Below are 18,211 nucleotides of genomic sequence, written 5' to 3' on the forward strand. Positions count from 1 at the left end.
CCAGTGACAGCTTGTCAGCTGTCAAGTAACCAGTCTAATAAAGGATATGTTCAAGCAGCATGTGCCATATGTTTTTGTAAGATTTTTTGAAAACCACTCCAACTGGTACTGTATGTGCACAACTGTGGATTTGTCACTAATCAGGTAAAGTTAAATAAAATGTTAAGTATTCACTTGGCTAAGCTAACTGGAAAAAGAGAGAAATTACTGTACCTGGACTTCTTAAGCTTACTGACTACTTAATAAGCTAATTGCTTAATTTATACTTTGGCATTAGTCTATGCAGAGCCAATGACTGTAGTCTACACAAGAGGCAGACTATTGCCAGTGTTTATTATCTGTGTGGGCTGCATCAGTGGTGATGTGTAGTTATATTTCTAGGAAGGTATACACCTCAGGTTACGGCACAGGGTTTCCAAAGGGTTTATGACACGGGGCCTTCATACCTGTGGTACAGATTTAACACAGAAGGATACATACACATGCTTTAAGTTGAGGGATTTTATCGATATGGACAGTAACTTCTTAAACTTTTTACTGCTTACTTTTCCAGCACATTTTTGGTCTTAGTTAATCTAAAATATAAGCTTGTTTTTCAACCTTAAGTTTACTCTAAAAGCATGTGGGTTGTGTAAAACCCTCCATCACACTCATCCCTTAACAATTTGTGATAATCCTTTTATCGGATAGTCAAGCTATCTTTTATTTAGCTTAGCTTAGCACAAATACTAAAAGCTAGTATGCATTGATTCCTAGTTATTTCTGCAGATAACTAATTAAAATGGTACGTCTTTTATTTCATGTGTGGGAAATTTCAAAACTAATTCTACAGTTTGATGTGGTAATGAGTGGGCTTCTGAATTGTAAAACTAACTTTATGAGCTATTCTGAGCTTTACTTATATGTCCACATCAATGCCAGTCTTTCTATTTGTTCTAGTAAATTGAATAAAAAAAACTTAACCAAACTATATTGGTATTTTAACTAGTTATTTCACTTACATACTGTACTACGAATATCTGGTTCTAAGATAATATTTCTTTCTTTTTGGTTTGTTGGGAAAGCAGAGTTGTAGGTTTTTCATACTGTGTAGAAGATATTGTCCTGTTTTTGTTTTGCAGTATTAGGCTGGGATGTGTGAATATGTTTACATGTGTTGGTTGTCGGGATGGTTGTTTTGACTTTCTTGAAGTACACGCATGGAAGCCGGAAATGATTTTGCTAATAAGCATATTGAGACAAAAAGGATGACAGGAAGGAGTGAGAGAAGCAGAAAAAAACGAAGGCATTTCATTTTTCGAAATAAATGCCTTCCTCACACCGTCTGATAAATGTTTTCTGGGATTACAGCTTTCGCACATCAGAGCCACTCAGCCACTAATCATCTTTACTCTGAAAGATTTTCGTTTCTTGTCCAGTCTGTCACTTCAGATTTTCCATGTCAGTTGTAATACTTTCCCATTTGTGCAGCATTGTTCCTTAAGTCCCATTTAAAAACTTTATGCAGCCGAGTGGGGGTATACAGTGGCATACTGTGTATTACGAACACATGCAGCTTAATTAACACACAAAAAAGGCATTAGGTTTTTACACAGACACAAAGCAAAGTGTATATTTGACTACAACTGGATTGTATTTGAAAATAAAACAGTTGGCATTTCTTAAGGAGGTAGAATTTCCATGGTGATTATTCCCATTGCTTAGCCATCTCCAGCGGCTTTTCTGTTTTTTTATAGCGAGTAAAATCCTCAAGATTAGTCGCGTTGGCAAATGGCCCTGCATTGGCTCTTTGTCACCGTTTCACCATTCTTTGTTTAATCAGGCATTTTCCATTGAGATAGGAATCGCTGTGACAAAGTAGGAAAGATAAGCATGAGTAATGATCATCTTAAGTCACAGCCAACGTTTTAAGCTACCACATACTTGTATATGGACAAAGGTCCCTTGAATGAATTAGATCGGGTGAACCACGCAAGCGCACGCACATCTTTGCACTCTACAGACGTCTTAAGATGACCTTAACTCTTTATGCCTTTTGACTGACTTTAATCCTTAGTCTAATCCAAAAATAATTCAAAGCACCCTAAAATCAAGCCGCAAGAGAAAACTAATCCTAAAACTACATTTAACCCCAAATGTACGACTAGGCTCTAATTCGGTACTTCGAACTTCTCCTAAATCTCATAGGAAGAGGTTCACTGACACAACCCCCTCATGGATATGTCATTTTAAAAACACATTTTCATAGTTTTACGTGTCTTCTCTCTTCCTCCAGCGAGGTTATTCTCTCCAGCATCGATGTGCCCATTGCTGGAATCTGGGAGTGCCTGGTGACCAGTTCCCGTGGCAACATTTCTCAGCAAATGGAAATCGTGGTTCTGGAAACGTCAGCATCATACTGCCCTGCTGACAGAGTCACCAACAACAAGGGGGACTTCAGGTGAGTGACCTTGCAGCCACAGACAATGGCAGATTAGTTTTTCAGTTTTATTATACAGGCTGATTTGGAAAAAAAGGTCTCAAAATAATAGTAAATGTATTTTTGAGAGTTGGATAAGAAACCTGGTATATTTCATGTGTTTGTTCAGTTGTGGCTTGGTCAGGAACCACTTCTTCTCATACCCCATCACCAACATATTCTGACACATGCAGATACCCCTTCGATGTATGTTTCTCATGTGAGGAGGAAAAATAAACCCCAGCAATATCTGTATCTGGAGGCACTTACCTGCAACCAGAAGATTGCTGTCCAGAACATCTGCTTTTCCCACATTCATTTTTACTTGCATCACTTGCTTTTGCCTATATCTAGGGACAAAACTGGTTAGGTAAAGAATTGTGTTTTGTGTTAAAATACACCCTTCATAACCCATTAGCTGAATTTTGTTATAGTTGGTATGAGCAAGAGTTCCCACCAATCATCACATACTCATTCTACAGCATTAGTACATGGGATTTACATTGGGATTTAAAATGATATGGTTGGAAACAGTCAGTCTCGCTTTTTTCAGAGCTAATAAAATCCATCTTAACTGACACACTGATTACTGTAAAAACCTATAATCTATAGCTTAACCAGCTTTTGCAGTTCTATTAACTGTTAACCTAGCTAGGTTAGTCCCAAAGGTTGATTCTGTTCATCTGGACGTAGCGTTTTCAGTGGGAGAAACGTTTCGTCACTCATCCAAGTGACTTCTGGAGTGTCAGCTGACTGCAGGTTTCCCCAGCCTTATAAACAGTACATTGCACAATAACTGAAACCAGTACACTGAATGAACAATGGGCTGTGAGGTCAGTTTCTTGATCAGTAATATGAAAATTGTCATGACCATTGATCAACAACCACTGATCAAAGCCCACTGATCATTGATCAAAGACCATTGATCAATAAATAAATAATAAAAGTTCTAGTAAATATTATGTAAATAAACAATTTCCTTCAATCTGCCTGTACATTGTACTTTGGTCTTGTGCTTGGACTGGTTTTCAAAGCTGAAACCAGGAAGTCTCCTGATATTTAAAGCAATAGTTTAACCCCACTATTATTTATTTCACAAGAAATATTTCCAATTATAAAATAGCATGTTATAAAAATGAATACTCTAATCACAGAACTAACTCACTCTGTTGCTATCCCTCTATAGAGTGCCCAGTCAAGGTACTTAAGTCTGGTTTTAGGTAGTGTCGTGCCTTTTTTTGTTTCATCTTACAACTGGTTTGCCTTCCTCTACGTTTGGCTCACTAGTACAGCAGAGTCTGGACAGTTCATATTATTTAATAATAATTGTTATGTGCAATAGAAAAACTCCTACACACATTATGGCTCATTGTAGTCCAGATTTATATCATGACTACAGAGAACAAGTTGAATAACTAAAGTCTCACATAGACAGAAGAAAAACGCCACACATCTACTGTGCACTCCATTTTCGCTGTCCTCGACTCCATGTAACCACGTTAAAACTGTATTTGTTAACATACATGCACGCACACCCTCCACCTCTCTTCCCTTGTGGGTGTGCTGTTGTCGTGTACACTCTTTTGTAGCTGCTGTACTTTACAGCCCACTTCTAGTGCAGCAAGCACAGAGGCTTTGTTTCTGCTGGAGCATTGGAGTAATGGGCTGGAAAATGAGCCCCCTTTTTGTTGGGGGTGAAATTAATGCCATTTATTACTAAGTAGCTGCTGCAGCAGCAGCAATGTGGATGACTAGAGGTGGGGGTAAAGAGAATGGGGTGGGGAGTAGTGTGATGGCAGGTCTCTACCCTCAGAACAGATTACTAGCCTCCTGAGAGCACTGCTCCTTTATTTTAATAATCAAAAGCGTTTGTTTTCACACATTTTTTCAGCTTATTTTCTGAAGTACAATGTGATGCTGCCTCTAGCATAAAACCACGAACATGAGACACATGCTCCTTCTTTGATTGTTGACAAATTGATCAACATGTGAGAACACAAGCCGCTCTGTCCTAAGGCTACAGAAACACATACCTTTAATATACGGTGATGCCAAGTAACAAAACCTGGAGTTCTTTTGTTATCTGCGAAATACAGGCTAGTGTCCTAGACTGTGAATGTTTGGCTGCCTTTTTACACCCTAATGAGCTTTATTTTATTGAAACACTAACAGGCATTACCCAGAAAATGGAAATGATCCATTTGACTGTAAAATCACACTAGCCCCTATCATAGGTTGGTCAGTAGAGCAGCTCCAGGACTTGGTTCTTGATGACATTATTGAGAAAGTCTCATTTCTTGCTCCAGAGGAGTCTTCAGTGAACTTTGTATTACCATAAGAACAACACTTAATTTGAATTTCCCTTTAGGAGTAACAGGCAAGAGCAGGTTCTGCTTGAAATATAAATCCTTCACTGACATTCTCCATCTGCCACTGTGGTGCATGTTTAAATGGGGTACGCAGGCGATTTTGTAACGCTCTTTCAATATGCTGTGGAAGTTTCAAACAGTTCAGAACAGAGTAGAGGATGAGGTATCCTGACTTTCAGGCCCTTGTATGGGTCAAGCTGTGCCACTCCACAAAGCCAGCTTTTCCAAAGATCACCTTGAGAGTATTTATTCTGTTGTGCCTGCAAGAAACTAAAAATATCAAAAATAACTGTGACGACATCACACAAGTTATTTTTTCACACATCTGGAGCCACAGGAGGTAAAAGTGGATGTCTTTGGATACTCAAATGTGGGCTAAAGCCAGAGGAAACCATCACAAGCAGAGGGGAGAAGACATCAACACCTTTAAATGTCTTTTGTGATTAACAAAAAAAAATATTTCACTGCACCAAGTGAATAGACAATAAACTTCATTAATAAAGTTAGTAAATAAAATTAATTCAGAAGTCATTAATAAGACAGACGCGTGTTTCACAGTCAAGAATCTGGGAGTCATCTGCAAAATAATTAAGCCTAGCTGTAAATCATTTATGCAAATTAATACTTTCCTAAGTACAGGGAGTATGAAATTGCCATCTGGTGCCGCTTGTGTAGATCCTGATATTTCTGATATTTCTTTGGCAGGTGGCCAAAGACGCTGGCTGGCATCCTGGCCTTCCTACCCTGTGCTCCTGCCACCTTTGGCTCTGCCCCTCACCCATCTGGCAGCGCTCCTCACCCCTCGAGCCGGGCAGAAAAGAAGGCGTGGCGACGTTGCGACCGTGCTGGGCGGTGGGCTGAGGAGGACTATACTCAGTGCCCTTATGCCAGTGAACTGACCCGTGTGCTGCATGAGCTCACCCAGGTATCAGCATTAGTGTAGAACTAGTGTCGAGAACTGCTGGGAAACAGGATTCATTTATGGATTCTGTTTCTTTTTTTTTAATTGTCCATCAATCCTTATTTAGAAATTTTCCAGCTTACTCTTAACAGCAAGATTTCAAGTTCATATTCCCTGAAAACTACCAGTTGCTTTGATTCACCTGTAGCCTGCAGGTATTTCCAGATCTGTGTATGAAACATTTATATGCAAGCTGTTTTAGTCTACTTCTGCTCAAAGGATTCATTAAAGTGACAAAGTTTGCAAAACTACACAAATTCTTGAAATTTTCATTCATTTTATTCATCTTATCAACTGTGCAATGTTTTTGTGGAATCATTATAACAAGCCGTCATGTTTGTCCTCTCTGAAAATTGTTGCATACTGCACAATATATTGATTTCTCTTCCAGATACCTATTAATACGACCAACGCTCAGCCTTTTGGACAGCAGTTGGTGGCCTTCACCAGCAGGGCGGCGCACTTCACCGATGTCATGGATGTCATTTATGTCACCCACCTGGTGGAGAGACTAACGAGGCTGGTGGAGAAACATAAAGATGTAAGAGGAAGCACAGAAATATACTACATCCAATGCATTTATAGTGGAATCATCCCAATATTTTACAACTGAATTAAACAGAATCAAACCCCTAAGATGCTGTGTGAATGAACTGTAAAAGCAATTACAAGGTTTTCAGTGGCATAACCTGTACGTCTTTGCAACCAATGTGAGTGACTGCAAGCAACCTCCTGCAACCACTCACCAACTGGTTTTGCAAATACACATTTTTCCTTGGCAAATGGTGGTTGCTGGGCTGCCACCAGCCGGTCTTTAGACTGCAGTCACTGGGGCCTTAATGACAGTTATTTAGCTTAAATCAGCCAGTCCTACTCTTGTCAAAGAGTGCTTATTAAAAGTGAAAACACATGTTGTTTCTAGGTCTCCATTTTAATATCTGACCCGTTTCACTCTCAGCCAGCTTATGCCATCGGCTCGTCTAACTGTCAGAAGAGGAACTTGATTTGCTAAGTAACTTTTCTGGGAACTCAGGACAGTAGGAGGGGAACCCTGCGAAACATATAATACCTGCAACGTGCTCTTCTTGTCTACAGTGACAATTAGACAGCAGCTATTAGGTCTAAAGAGGAAGGTATTTTGTTTGTTGTTTCAATAGTTCTAATTGCAGTTCCTATTCTGATCTGCGCACATGTTCATTCATTCATTTTTCCATCACCCTAAGAAAGAATAAGGTTTTGTTTAATGCTCATCTAGAGGTTACCCTAAAGACTACACCATATCACATTACCCATCAGTTAGTTGCTCTTGCACTAGACAAGCAATATCACTGAAAAACCAAAAAACCAAGAAATGTCAGTGACTTGTCGATCACAGTGCAGGCCTTCTCTAAAGATACCCTACGTTATCAAGCTTTTTGACTCTAACAGGGACCATGATTTACTAATTGAACATGTATCTATTAAGACTTGCAACTAGCAATTAGGACCACATAACTGATGAATGTCTGCACAACCACTGCTCACCAGATCCCAACAAGAAACCACAGAAGCTTCCTTATAAGACACAGTAACATGTTTCTCACCTCATACAATATCCCACTGGCCATTGTGGCACTGGACCTGAATGGGAATCATTGTTAAGATGCATCTCGTGTTTGGGCGAGTCATGTTTTTACCCTGAGTGAATTTCTTTAGTAGAGGCAATGGGATTGTTATACTGGCATCACACTGAAGGTCAGGTTGTGTGAGGGGGAACGGTGCTGGGCTTAGTCAGTGAAAAGAATCAATATTAGCTCTCACTTGTGCAATTATTCAACACAGGTCACTCGGGAGGACATATTATTAGGAGATACTTAGAGTTTTATCATTCCTAAGACAATGGTGACGAGACCACCCTCATTCACGGAATAAAGAACAGCCCAATGAAGCAACAATAAAAAGTACAGTAAGTAAATAGTGAACTGCCATCCTTAGGAAGCAATTATGCCCCATTGGAGCTCCTAATCTAAATTAAATCTCCCTGTAATGAATGAAGCCACCATTGCCTCCCTCACAATCCTGGCTGCAGATTACAAATGTGCCTGTTGTTCTATGATTGATGTGCATGATGAGTCTGCTTCTTCCTTGCATGTGTGCGTGTGTGTGTGTCTGCTTGTGCTTCCTCAGCTGGGGGACTATATATCAGACATTGCCAGCAACATGATGCTGGTGGAGGAGCATATCCTGTGGATGGCACAGAATGAGGCCAGGGCGTGCACTCGAATCGTCCAGTGTGTGGAGCGAATTGCTGACCTGGCGCTGACTGGAGACAATCAGGCCATTTCTAAGGTATAGCTGGACTACAAAAAAAAATACTCACACTCAAGACCACACTCAGGGCAAGGGTTGCTTATGGCGCTAAATGACGCAAAGCTTTCACTTTTTTCTCGTGGTTTAGAATAATGAGAAGTCAATTTGGCTTAAGTAGATAGTGAAAACAAAGCAAGCTAAAGATAATTTGCTTCCTTTCTTGGTTTCCTCTTCTATTTTTCCCTCCCCATTGTCATTGGGGATAAAAGCAGTGGCTAAATTAAAAAAATATAAAATTGTCTTTCCTCCCCTCGCCGCTCTCCTACCCTTACCTCTCTCTCCCCACTCCTAAATCCTGGGATGCTCATCTTAGGTATCTGCTAACATAGCTCTGGAGGCCTTTCTGATCCGTCCGTCAAACTTCCACGGTTTGTGCTGCACAGCCCTTCGACAGCCCCCCTCAACTGCCACCTCACCCCGTCCTGACAGCCACTCCCACTCTGATAAGGACATGAGCAGAGAGCGTGATGCCGTGGGGGAATCGTTGCTCAGCTTCAAATGCCACACTGTCAACAACAGTGGCTCACCGGTCAGTCAGCTAAGCAAGGTAAGACGCAAGTTAATAAGCGGTGTGAAGCTTTCTAAAATAACGCCACTATCTTCTGCTGCTTGGACGTGTTAGCTAGGGGGGGAGAAAAAAATATTCCCTTTCTCACTCCCAGCAAAAAAACATTTCTAAACAGACATTCACTTTTGAAATTTTTGATTCTTAGTCCAAATACAGGAGTGAGAGAAGGAGGGAAGATGCTCTGAGAGAGGACAGAAATAAAATACGAAAACAGGAGTACAGTTTGTATACTAGCTCATGGGCACAATAAAATGAATTCCCTTGCACCACGCCTTTGAAGCATGTGAAAAAGATTACCTCCTGCCCTTAAGTCTGTTGTTGCCTATTTGTCCTGGCAATCTGACACCTTTGTTGGGGTTTGTTGGCGCGCTATAGATCATCTCGTTATAGGTGGGGTTGTGGTGGGAGCAGGGACTGCAAATAGGGCAGCAATTTGGGAGTCAGGGAATGCCGACCACTCCCCAGTGATGGATAAGGTGGCCTTGTGTACCTGTCACTTTAAATCAGCTGAAGCTCTACTACATCTCCAGTTGTGGTTGTCACAAATGAGAAATAGACATGGGGCACTATACATCTGCAGACAGCAGGCAAAACACTCAACTCCCCTGGCACTGTAGTGTCATATTTGTGCAACATTTGTACAGTTTGCACCCTCTAGCTATTCAGTCCACGGATGAATTCACCAGTGTACGTGCGTGTGAACACTGTCTGTGCATGTTAGTGTTTATGAGCAGGAAAGAGCTCATGAGTGCGTGTTTGTCTTTAAATCCGCACGATTGTTTCATTTTCCACCTTTCTTCTTCGTCAAGTCTTTCAGGTTTTGTCAGCAATTACAGCACTTTGTTTGTAGCTCCAGGGTCTGTGTAGCTTGCACGCATGTATATCATTGTACAGCGGTGTCAAAGGTTTTCAGCACAAGTAGGTGTGTTATAGGTTTCTTTTTTCTTTTTTTTTTTAAATCACCTGTCCACATACAAAGTGTAGCAAACGTAATACTGAGCTCAGGGATGTGTGAGGATCATACCAACTGTTGCAGTGATCCTTATTCAGCTACTGATGGAAGACCTTTTTCTTATGATTCATCTCAGCATTTCAAATGTTTCAAACTTTTTCTATCTCTGGAAACTGACATAAATTAGCAGATTCACAAAAAGGACAATACTGCTCTGGCAGAGGTCGACGAATGAGGAATTAACATTTATTTTCATTATGGACAAGTGATCTCACTGCCAGTACTTTCAGTTTTAAAAGGTTTTCTTACAGCAGAGTCCAAACAAAAAATAATATTTTATCTTCCCACTAAACGGTTGCAGCACTGTGTGACCTTGAGAAAAATACTTTAGCTCGAAGCTCGTATGTGATGTGTAAACTTAAAGGGTTCTTATCAGTGACTCATCTCAGCTAAGTGTTTCTTCAACAGCAGCACAGAAAAGGTTCATTATTAAGATAATCAACATTTCAATTACAGATTCACATAAGAAAACTGTTGTTAGCTGAATGTCAAAATAAGAAGGTGAACCTGATTTGACAGCAGGAAATCTTAATGACTGTCAAGTTAAACTCTACTGAAGTCATTGCACAACTCTATAAAATCATATCTTGCTTGCTAACAATGGAGTGCTACTGATAGCTGAAAACAATTGATTTTCATAGTCTCGACATGCTCCCAGTAAAAAGACTTTTTTTGGTAAGTTATTTACTACAAGAAAGGGTAAAAGTATACGTGTTATTGTTGGACTCTGTTAAACTGCATTTTTTCCAACATCTGAACTGTTAAGCCCGGGACCTCTCACTAGTCTTAGTGCTCTTCTCCTGTTGTTAACAGTAATGTCCACTGTACAAATCCCATGGGTTACCATTTAGCTAAATAGTATCTTTGTTTTGCAATGTAAAAAAGAGAAACAAACAAAAATAGCTATATGCGACCTAGAGATGACTCTCTGCCAAACTCCTGTCACTAGGGAAAAGTGGTTTATTCCCCAACCAGCTGGCAAATGCTTGGTGGTGGTTGCTGGCTGTTTCTAAGTGGAATTGGTCACAAGGAGGCTGTTGTATTCAAAATGTCTTTGTGATGACTTTGGTCACTAGCAAATTGCTCCAGTTACCCATACTTTGCATGGAAAATGCTCATTTCATGTCCATACAGCATTACTACTCGGGGATTCTGACATTATCACCACATAGCTGGCATGAAGAAATCAAAATCCTTCAAACACAAATGCTAGGGCAGCCAAACATATGAAACTAAAGGTAGAGTGAATGTTATTTAATCTTAATTTAACAAGCCCCACTGAAGGGCCCCACATAGATGAAATACTTAGATTAAGGCCATGTCCACACTAATATGTTTTTGTTTGAAACTAAAGGTACAAACATCTTTTTCTCTCTGTTTTGGCCTCCCGTCCACACTGAGATGGCGTTTTCGTTCATGGAAAACACAGCTTTTTGAAAATGCTCTCCGAAGCGGATATATTTGAAAATGCAGTTTTTTGCGTCGCAGTGTGGACAGCGAATCCGGAGCCTTTTTCGAAAACGATAACACATTTTAGTCATGTGATGCTGTCATGTGACCAATTAAACCAAGATAGCGGAGGGCCATTATACAGCAGTTGTTTTGTTTGCTGTCACTTTTGACAGCCCTATTAACGATTAATATCAGTTGTGCTCCAGATAGCTTTTCTTCAAATTCTTTAATTCTCACTCGCTTTTGCAACTTTGTGCTTTTGTGTTACTCGCAGCAACAACTCCACCTCATTGTCAGTCCATTTAAAAAACTCGGCGCTTTTCCTCAACATTTTGCCGCAACGTTTCAAAGAGCCTGAAAGTAAATAAGCGGCAGACAAAAATGAGGCAGGTCGAATCTTCTTGCGTTTCACGCATGCGCAGTACTGGAACGCAAGCATTTTCAGCTGTTTCAATGTGGATGAACAACTCTGTGAAAACAACTGAAAACTCTAGTGTGGACACGGAGCTACACTGTTAAAAAAAACAACGGTAATATTCCGGCAGCTGGGGCGCCAAAATACGACCGTGAAATAACAGAAAATAACTGTCCCATAAAAATACGGTTATTTCCAGTAATGAAAATAGAGTTTGTTGCGCTAATTTGACATGGGATCTCGCCTTTTTCAAGTGCCGCTAAACATTAAATCAGGAACATGTTAATGTGATTAAACAATGAAATCATCTATAAATAGGGGAAAAAAAAAACATTGTAAAAAAACCGTAATATTCCGGCAGCTGGGGCGCCAAAATGCGACCGTAAAATAACAGAAAATAACTGTCCCATAAAAATACGGTCATTTTCAGTAATGAAAATAGAGTTTGTTGCGCTAATTTGACGCGGGATTCTGCCTTTTCCAAGTGCTTTTAGACATTAAATTAGGAACATTTTTACGTGATCAAACAATGAAATTACCTATAAACAACAATCATAATACGTAAATGTACAGAAATATACAGTTAACAGTTGGTTTAAATAACAATTGATTGCATGCCCTGGGACAGACTGACAGAGGCGAGGCTGCCATATCGCACCATCGGCCCCTCTGGCCATCACTAGTAGGCGGTAGGTGAAGAGTCTTGACCACGGACACAACGACGAAGAGTGTCCGAGCCGGGGCGCGAACCGGCAACCTTCTGATCACAAGGCGAACATTTGAATTCAACAGTTCAATCTTTCAAATAACGGACAGATATTTGTGAAATCATGATACATTTGTGAATGTATTTTAACAATCTAAATATGCATATGTACAGACAGATACATTTAATAATCATGACAATTATGTTGTATTACATTACAGTGATTTAACGTTAATTTACATTCAAAATGTGAAGTCAAAGTCTATTTACGTAACTTTAATGATATTCTAGAAGAACAGAACATTACTGTAAAATGCACAGTAAAATACCTTCATATTAGGGTTTTTTTCCTACGGTCGCAGCCATACCCGCGACCTTGTTGTTGTTAGCTCACATTCAATGGCCAAAACTTAGCATCATGTTATTTATATTTATTGCAACTCCTACCTCTACATTCCTTTTTCAAACTATTTAATTAGCACAGCGTGTCCGTGCAATGCTTTACACTGTGGCATGCAGAGAAATCTTAACAAGTAAGCTCACAGAGAGAGATTGCGCTTGTTATTTAACTCCAAGCTGGTAGGGGGAGCTCTTCATTAAAACACTTGCCGGTGCTACTATGTGCCTCAAGGTTCAACAACAGCACAACAGAAGTCACTCATGGTACAGCACTCTCTCTACGAAACAACAACTGTCAGTGACGCTGCACCACGGCGTAAACACAACATTCAAGATAACAGTTAAAAGTAACGTAACCATAAACAATAAAACAAGAACATCTAAACAGCAGCACATGTCCCAAAGCATAATGGGAGACATTTCTGGACGTATTTTTACAATCTAAATATGCATATGTACAACAAAATATATTTAACAAACAAGTAAATTGTGTTTTATTACATTTACAGTGATGTTATGTTATTTTACATTTGACGTGTCAGATCACAGTCTACTTATGTAAATGTAATGATATTCTAGAAAAACAGTACGCAACTGTAAAATACACAGTAAAATAATTTGACATTACTATTTTTCGGAACAGTGTAGTGTGGACACGGAGCTAGTGTAGACGTAGCCTAAAGCAGCACGAAGTAGCGTGCCAATGTGTGAAGAGACAATTCTTTAGTCCAGTGTTGGGTGACTAAAAAACATGCATTATTAGCCTAGGACGAGAACATTTTAAAGAGATAGCTATAACAGCTTTATTTGTATTGTACATTTCATTATGTGTAAACTCAATAAGCTTAACAGAGAAGACAAAAACATAAAAACTAGTGCAGGTTATAACATCTTAAGGCAGCAAGAGCAGCACAAACAAAACAACAGCGGTAACGTGTTTCCACCTACCTGTAAGGATTCTGGCTGCTGCATTTTGAAGTCATCCTAATGTCTCAGTTCCAAAAAGCTTTGAGACATCCAGCATTTAATGTCATCAATGCAGCTCGTTAATATGTGAAGAGAGGTTAGATCAGATTAGATGCTGATGTAAAATTCCAATTCTATACAGCCCCAAATTTAAAAAAAAGGTGTTAGAATTAGTCTTAATACCCACAGGTGCAGATTTTCTGCAGATGTACTGCTCTTATTTTGCATTTTTATGTAATATTTATGAGGTGCATACAATTGTCAGTGTCAGATTTACCTTTAAATAGTTAATATATTTTGGTAATTCTGGCAGAAAAAATCTCTCCAAAGGTCAGTTTTTGGATGTGAGATGAAGAATGTTATATTATTTCCAACTCACTGAATGTGCAGAATGAATAAAGCGAGAACTCTCTGGGCGATTTACACTCTCACACCTGTGTTATGCCTCGTCTTGCTCTTTAAAGGCTCTGGGGTGTGAAGCAGCAACCTAGTATGGATCACTTCAATGTTAATTGTAGGGTGGACCAGAATGGCATCATTTGCATGTGAAATACTCTTTTCTAACTAACAGCACCTTGAAATCAGCCTGCATAGTATCTTTTTATTGGCCTCCTCTGGCCTTAACAGTCTGTCCAAGTTACTCAGGTCTTTACATCTGTCCAGTTCGCAAGCATTCATGGCTTCTAACACAGCGATGAAGACTGCCTGGTGACTTACTGTCAAATAAAAATATAAAATATAAGCAACTTTATCTGTGGTCATAATATTTTAGTTCATTAGTACATTTGTAACAGATTTAATTAAAAGGGCAGGGATAGCTCAGTAGGTAGAGTGGTGGCCCCATGATCGGAAGGTCGGGGGTTCGATTCCCCTGAACAGCTACCCTGAGGTACCCCTGAGCAAGGTATCGTCCCTACACACTGCTCCCCGTGCGCCCAATGGCTGCCCACTGCTTCACTGAGTGAATGGGTTAAATGCAGAGAGGGATTTTCCCCACGGGGGCCAATAAAGTACACTTTCTTTCTTTCTAACAGTGACAGAGAACTGTCTTTGGAAGGGGCTCTAAAAGTGAGAAACAAGCCAAGACCTAAAAATCTGCACTTGTCCATAAACTCTTCCTTTTCCAGACTGTTTCCTTCACCATCATGTACCTGACTGAATGATCCCCTCTCCGTCTCACTCTGGCAGGAGCTCAGCACAGTTTAGAGCCATTTTGAGCCCAACTGGACTTAGACACACAGCATATGGCCCTGCTGTGCCAACACCTTGCCAAAAAGTGGCATAATAAAACAGCCAACATGAAACATGTGATCCTCACTTAACTTTTTAAAGAGCTATTTTATTCTGTTTCTTTTTTGCTTTTTTAAAAATAGTTATTCACCAACTGTTTGCAAACAGAAAAAAAAAGAGATATGTTATTGGATGTTTAAAAGAAACCACATATTTGTCACGTTTCGTGTCATTTTCTGTCGGAAACAAGACCTTGTGACAGAATAAGATATTCCATGTATTTCATATTGCACATCTGAAGCAGCTTAGAAGTTATTCCCTGAAAGCATGCTGTGATTTAATGAAGCACCCTGATGTTCACTCAGTGGCAGGTCAAATTTAGTGAGATTTATGTGAGAAAAGAAGAGGATCCAACACTGGCTGTGTAGAGGAACTTAAGAAGATTATAGGTTACTTAAAAACAAAACCAACACAGCATCAAAGTGTCTAAGTGAGCTAAGGCTCACTGCAGGTATTTGGTCAAAAAGAAAAGCAGTGGGCAAGCTGTTTGGTCCAGTGATGGTGCTAGTTGAAAAGGCAAAGGATCAACGGAATTACTGAATTTTATCCTGAAGGGAATCTGGGTGTCCAACGTAATCATTATTGAGATATTCCAGGGAGGCTGGGATATCTCAATAAACATCATTGCCAGAATTTCACTGTTTTTTGCTGGTATGACATTGAGATTCTCATATTGAGTGTTGCTTATTGAACAAAACACCAACAATGTTCGAATCCCTGGGTGGACAAAGAAAGCAACCAGTTTCAGGTTTCTGACTGTTCATTTATTGGAAGAAGATAAGCATGCACCCTCAAATCAGCCCGAATATTGAGCACCGCATTTTATTGCTGACCTCATTATCCATTTGTTCCATTTGGAATATGTTCACCCAAACAGACGTGGACCAGTACGCCTCATCTGTACTGGATTACATCTCCGAAACCACAGACAGTGTCACCACCCAGAAACGGATCACCATGTACCCCAACCAGAAGCCTTGGATGAACCGGGATGTTCGTCTCCTCCTGAAGGCCCGCAACACCGCCTTTAGGTCAGGAGATGCACACGCCTACAGTACAACCAGGGCTAATCTAAAGAAGGGCATCAAAAAAGCCAAACACCATTACAAAAAGAAGGTAGAAGAACACTTCTCCAACTCCAACCCCCGACGCATGTGGCAAGGACTCCAGACCATTACAGACTACAGGACCACCAAACCCTCCTTCCTCAACGAGCTCAACAACTTTTATGCTCGTTTTGAGTGAGGGAACCCCACAACCACAACCAAAGCAGACATGACGCCAGACCACCAACCTCTGACTCTCTCCCCTACCGATGTAGGAGCGGTGCTGAGCAGGATCAATGTCCACAAGGCTGCAGGTCCTGATGGCATCCCCGGGCGTGTTCTCAGAGCGTGTTCTGGGGAGCTTGCAGGAGTGCTCACAGACATATTCAATCTGTCCTTGGCCCACGCTGTGGTACCGGCCTGCTTCAAATCCACCTCCATCGTCCCGATACCCAAAAACTCCAACCCATCTTGCCTCAATGACTACTGCCCAGTAGCACTCACCCCCATCATCACTAAGTGCTTAGAGCAGCTGGTCCTAGCACACTTCAAATCCTGACTCCCCCCCACCCTGGACCCCCACCAATTCGCATACCGCCAGAACAGGAGCACAGAGGATGCAGTCTCCATCGCACTGCACTCTGTCCTCTCACACCTGGACAACAACAACACCTACGCCAGAATGCTGTTTATAGACTTCAGTTTAGCATTCAATACAATCAACCCCTCACAACTCATCAGGAAACTGACAGACCTGGGCATCAGTTCCCTCATCTGCAAATGGATACTGGACTTCCTGACCAACCGCCCCCAACATGTCCGGCTGGATAACCGCTGCTCATCTACAATCACGATGAACCACAAGGCTGTGTGATGAGCCCTTTCCTCTACTCCCTCTTCACCCACGACTGCAGACCTGCTGATGGTTCCAACACCATCATTAAGTTTGCAGATGACACCACGGTGATTGGCCTCATCAGTGATGACGATGAGGCCGCCTACAGGGAGGAGGTGGATTGTCTGGCTGAGTGGTGCGACAGAAACAACCTGCTGCTTAACACCGAGAAGACCAAGGAGCTCATCGTGGACTACAGGAGGAATGCTGTCCCACATCCACCCATCCACATTAAGGGGACGGCTGTGGAGCGTGTGAGCAGCTTCAAGTTCCTGGGAGTCCACATCTCCGAGGATCTCACCTGGACGACCAACTGCTCCAAGCTGGTCAAGAAGGCTCACCAGCGCCTCTTCTTCTTGAGGACTCTGAGGAAGAACCACCTGTCCTCAGACATCCTGGTGAACTTCTATCGTTCACCATCGAGAGCATCCTGACCAACTGTATAACAGTCTGGTACGGGAACTGCTCTGCCTCGGACCGGAAGGCGTTGCAGAGGGTCGTGAAAACTGCCCAGCGCATCGCCGGAGCACCACTTCCTGCCATAAAAGACATCTACAGGAAGCGGTGTCTGAAAAGGGCTGGGAAAATCATCAAAGACCCCAGTCACCCATGACATGGACTCTTCACCCTCCTGCCCTCTGGGAGGCACTACAGGAGCCTCCAGACTAAGACCACCAGGTACCGGAACAGCTTCTTCCCCACAGCTGTCAGACTCCTGAACTCTGCCTCCTGACATCTGACCCACGTTAACACATGGACTGAACACACACACACCCACAATGGACAACTGTACCCTCAAACACACAATAATAACATGGACTGAACCACCACTCACAACCACTAGCACTTTATATAGCCTCTGTAGGAATTATATTTCACTTGTCTTAACTGCACTACTGTATAGCTCTGTGTAAATAATCATTCTGTACATTCTGTAGCTCAGGTGGCAGAGCAGGTCAGCCACTAATCAGAAGGTCGGTGGTTCGATCCCAGGCTGCATCCTGGCTGCATGCCAAATATCCTTGGGCAAGATACTAACCCTGTGTTTGCCTACTGGTGGTGGTCAGAGGGCCCGGTGGCGCCTGTGTCCGGCAGCCTCGCCTCTGTCAGTGCGCCCCAGGGCAGCTGTGGCTACAATGTAGCTTGCTATCGCCAGTGTGTGAATGTGTGTGTGAATGGGTGGATGACTGAATGTAGGTGGGAGAATTACAATTTCATACTTGACATTTATGTTTTCTTTATGATTCCCATTAGAATTGAATTCCATGTGCTCAAAATATGTCTACATGTGAATGAATATATGCACACATCCATCTACAGCCAGC

At 41.4% G+C, this 18,211-nt stretch overlaps 1 protein-coding gene across 1 annotated transcript in view; it reads left to right on the top strand.

The window, feature by feature from the left end:
- The window catches only part of adgra1b (adhesion G protein-coupled receptor A1b), a 185,808-nt gene that overhangs the window by 65,960 nt on the left and 101,637 nt on the right, over positions 1 to 18,211 (top strand). Inside the window, exons 8-12 of the mRNA XM_026189076.2 lie at positions 2,276 to 2,440; positions 5,533 to 5,752; positions 6,180 to 6,329; positions 7,955 to 8,116; positions 8,451 to 8,684. Of these exons, the coding sequence (XP_026044861.2) occupies positions 2,276 to 2,440; positions 5,533 to 5,752; positions 6,180 to 6,329; positions 7,955 to 8,116; positions 8,451 to 8,684 (931 nt within the window). The remainder of the gene's footprint in view (positions 1 to 2,275; positions 2,441 to 5,532; positions 5,753 to 6,179; positions 6,330 to 7,954; positions 8,117 to 8,450; positions 8,685 to 18,211) is intronic.

This window comes from Astatotilapia calliptera, chromosome 13, assembly GCF_964374335.1.
Source record: "Astatotilapia calliptera chromosome 13, fAstCal68.1, whole genome shotgun sequence".
NCBI classification, from domain to species: domain Eukaryota; kingdom Metazoa; phylum Chordata; class Actinopteri; order Cichliformes; family Cichlidae; genus Astatotilapia; species Astatotilapia calliptera.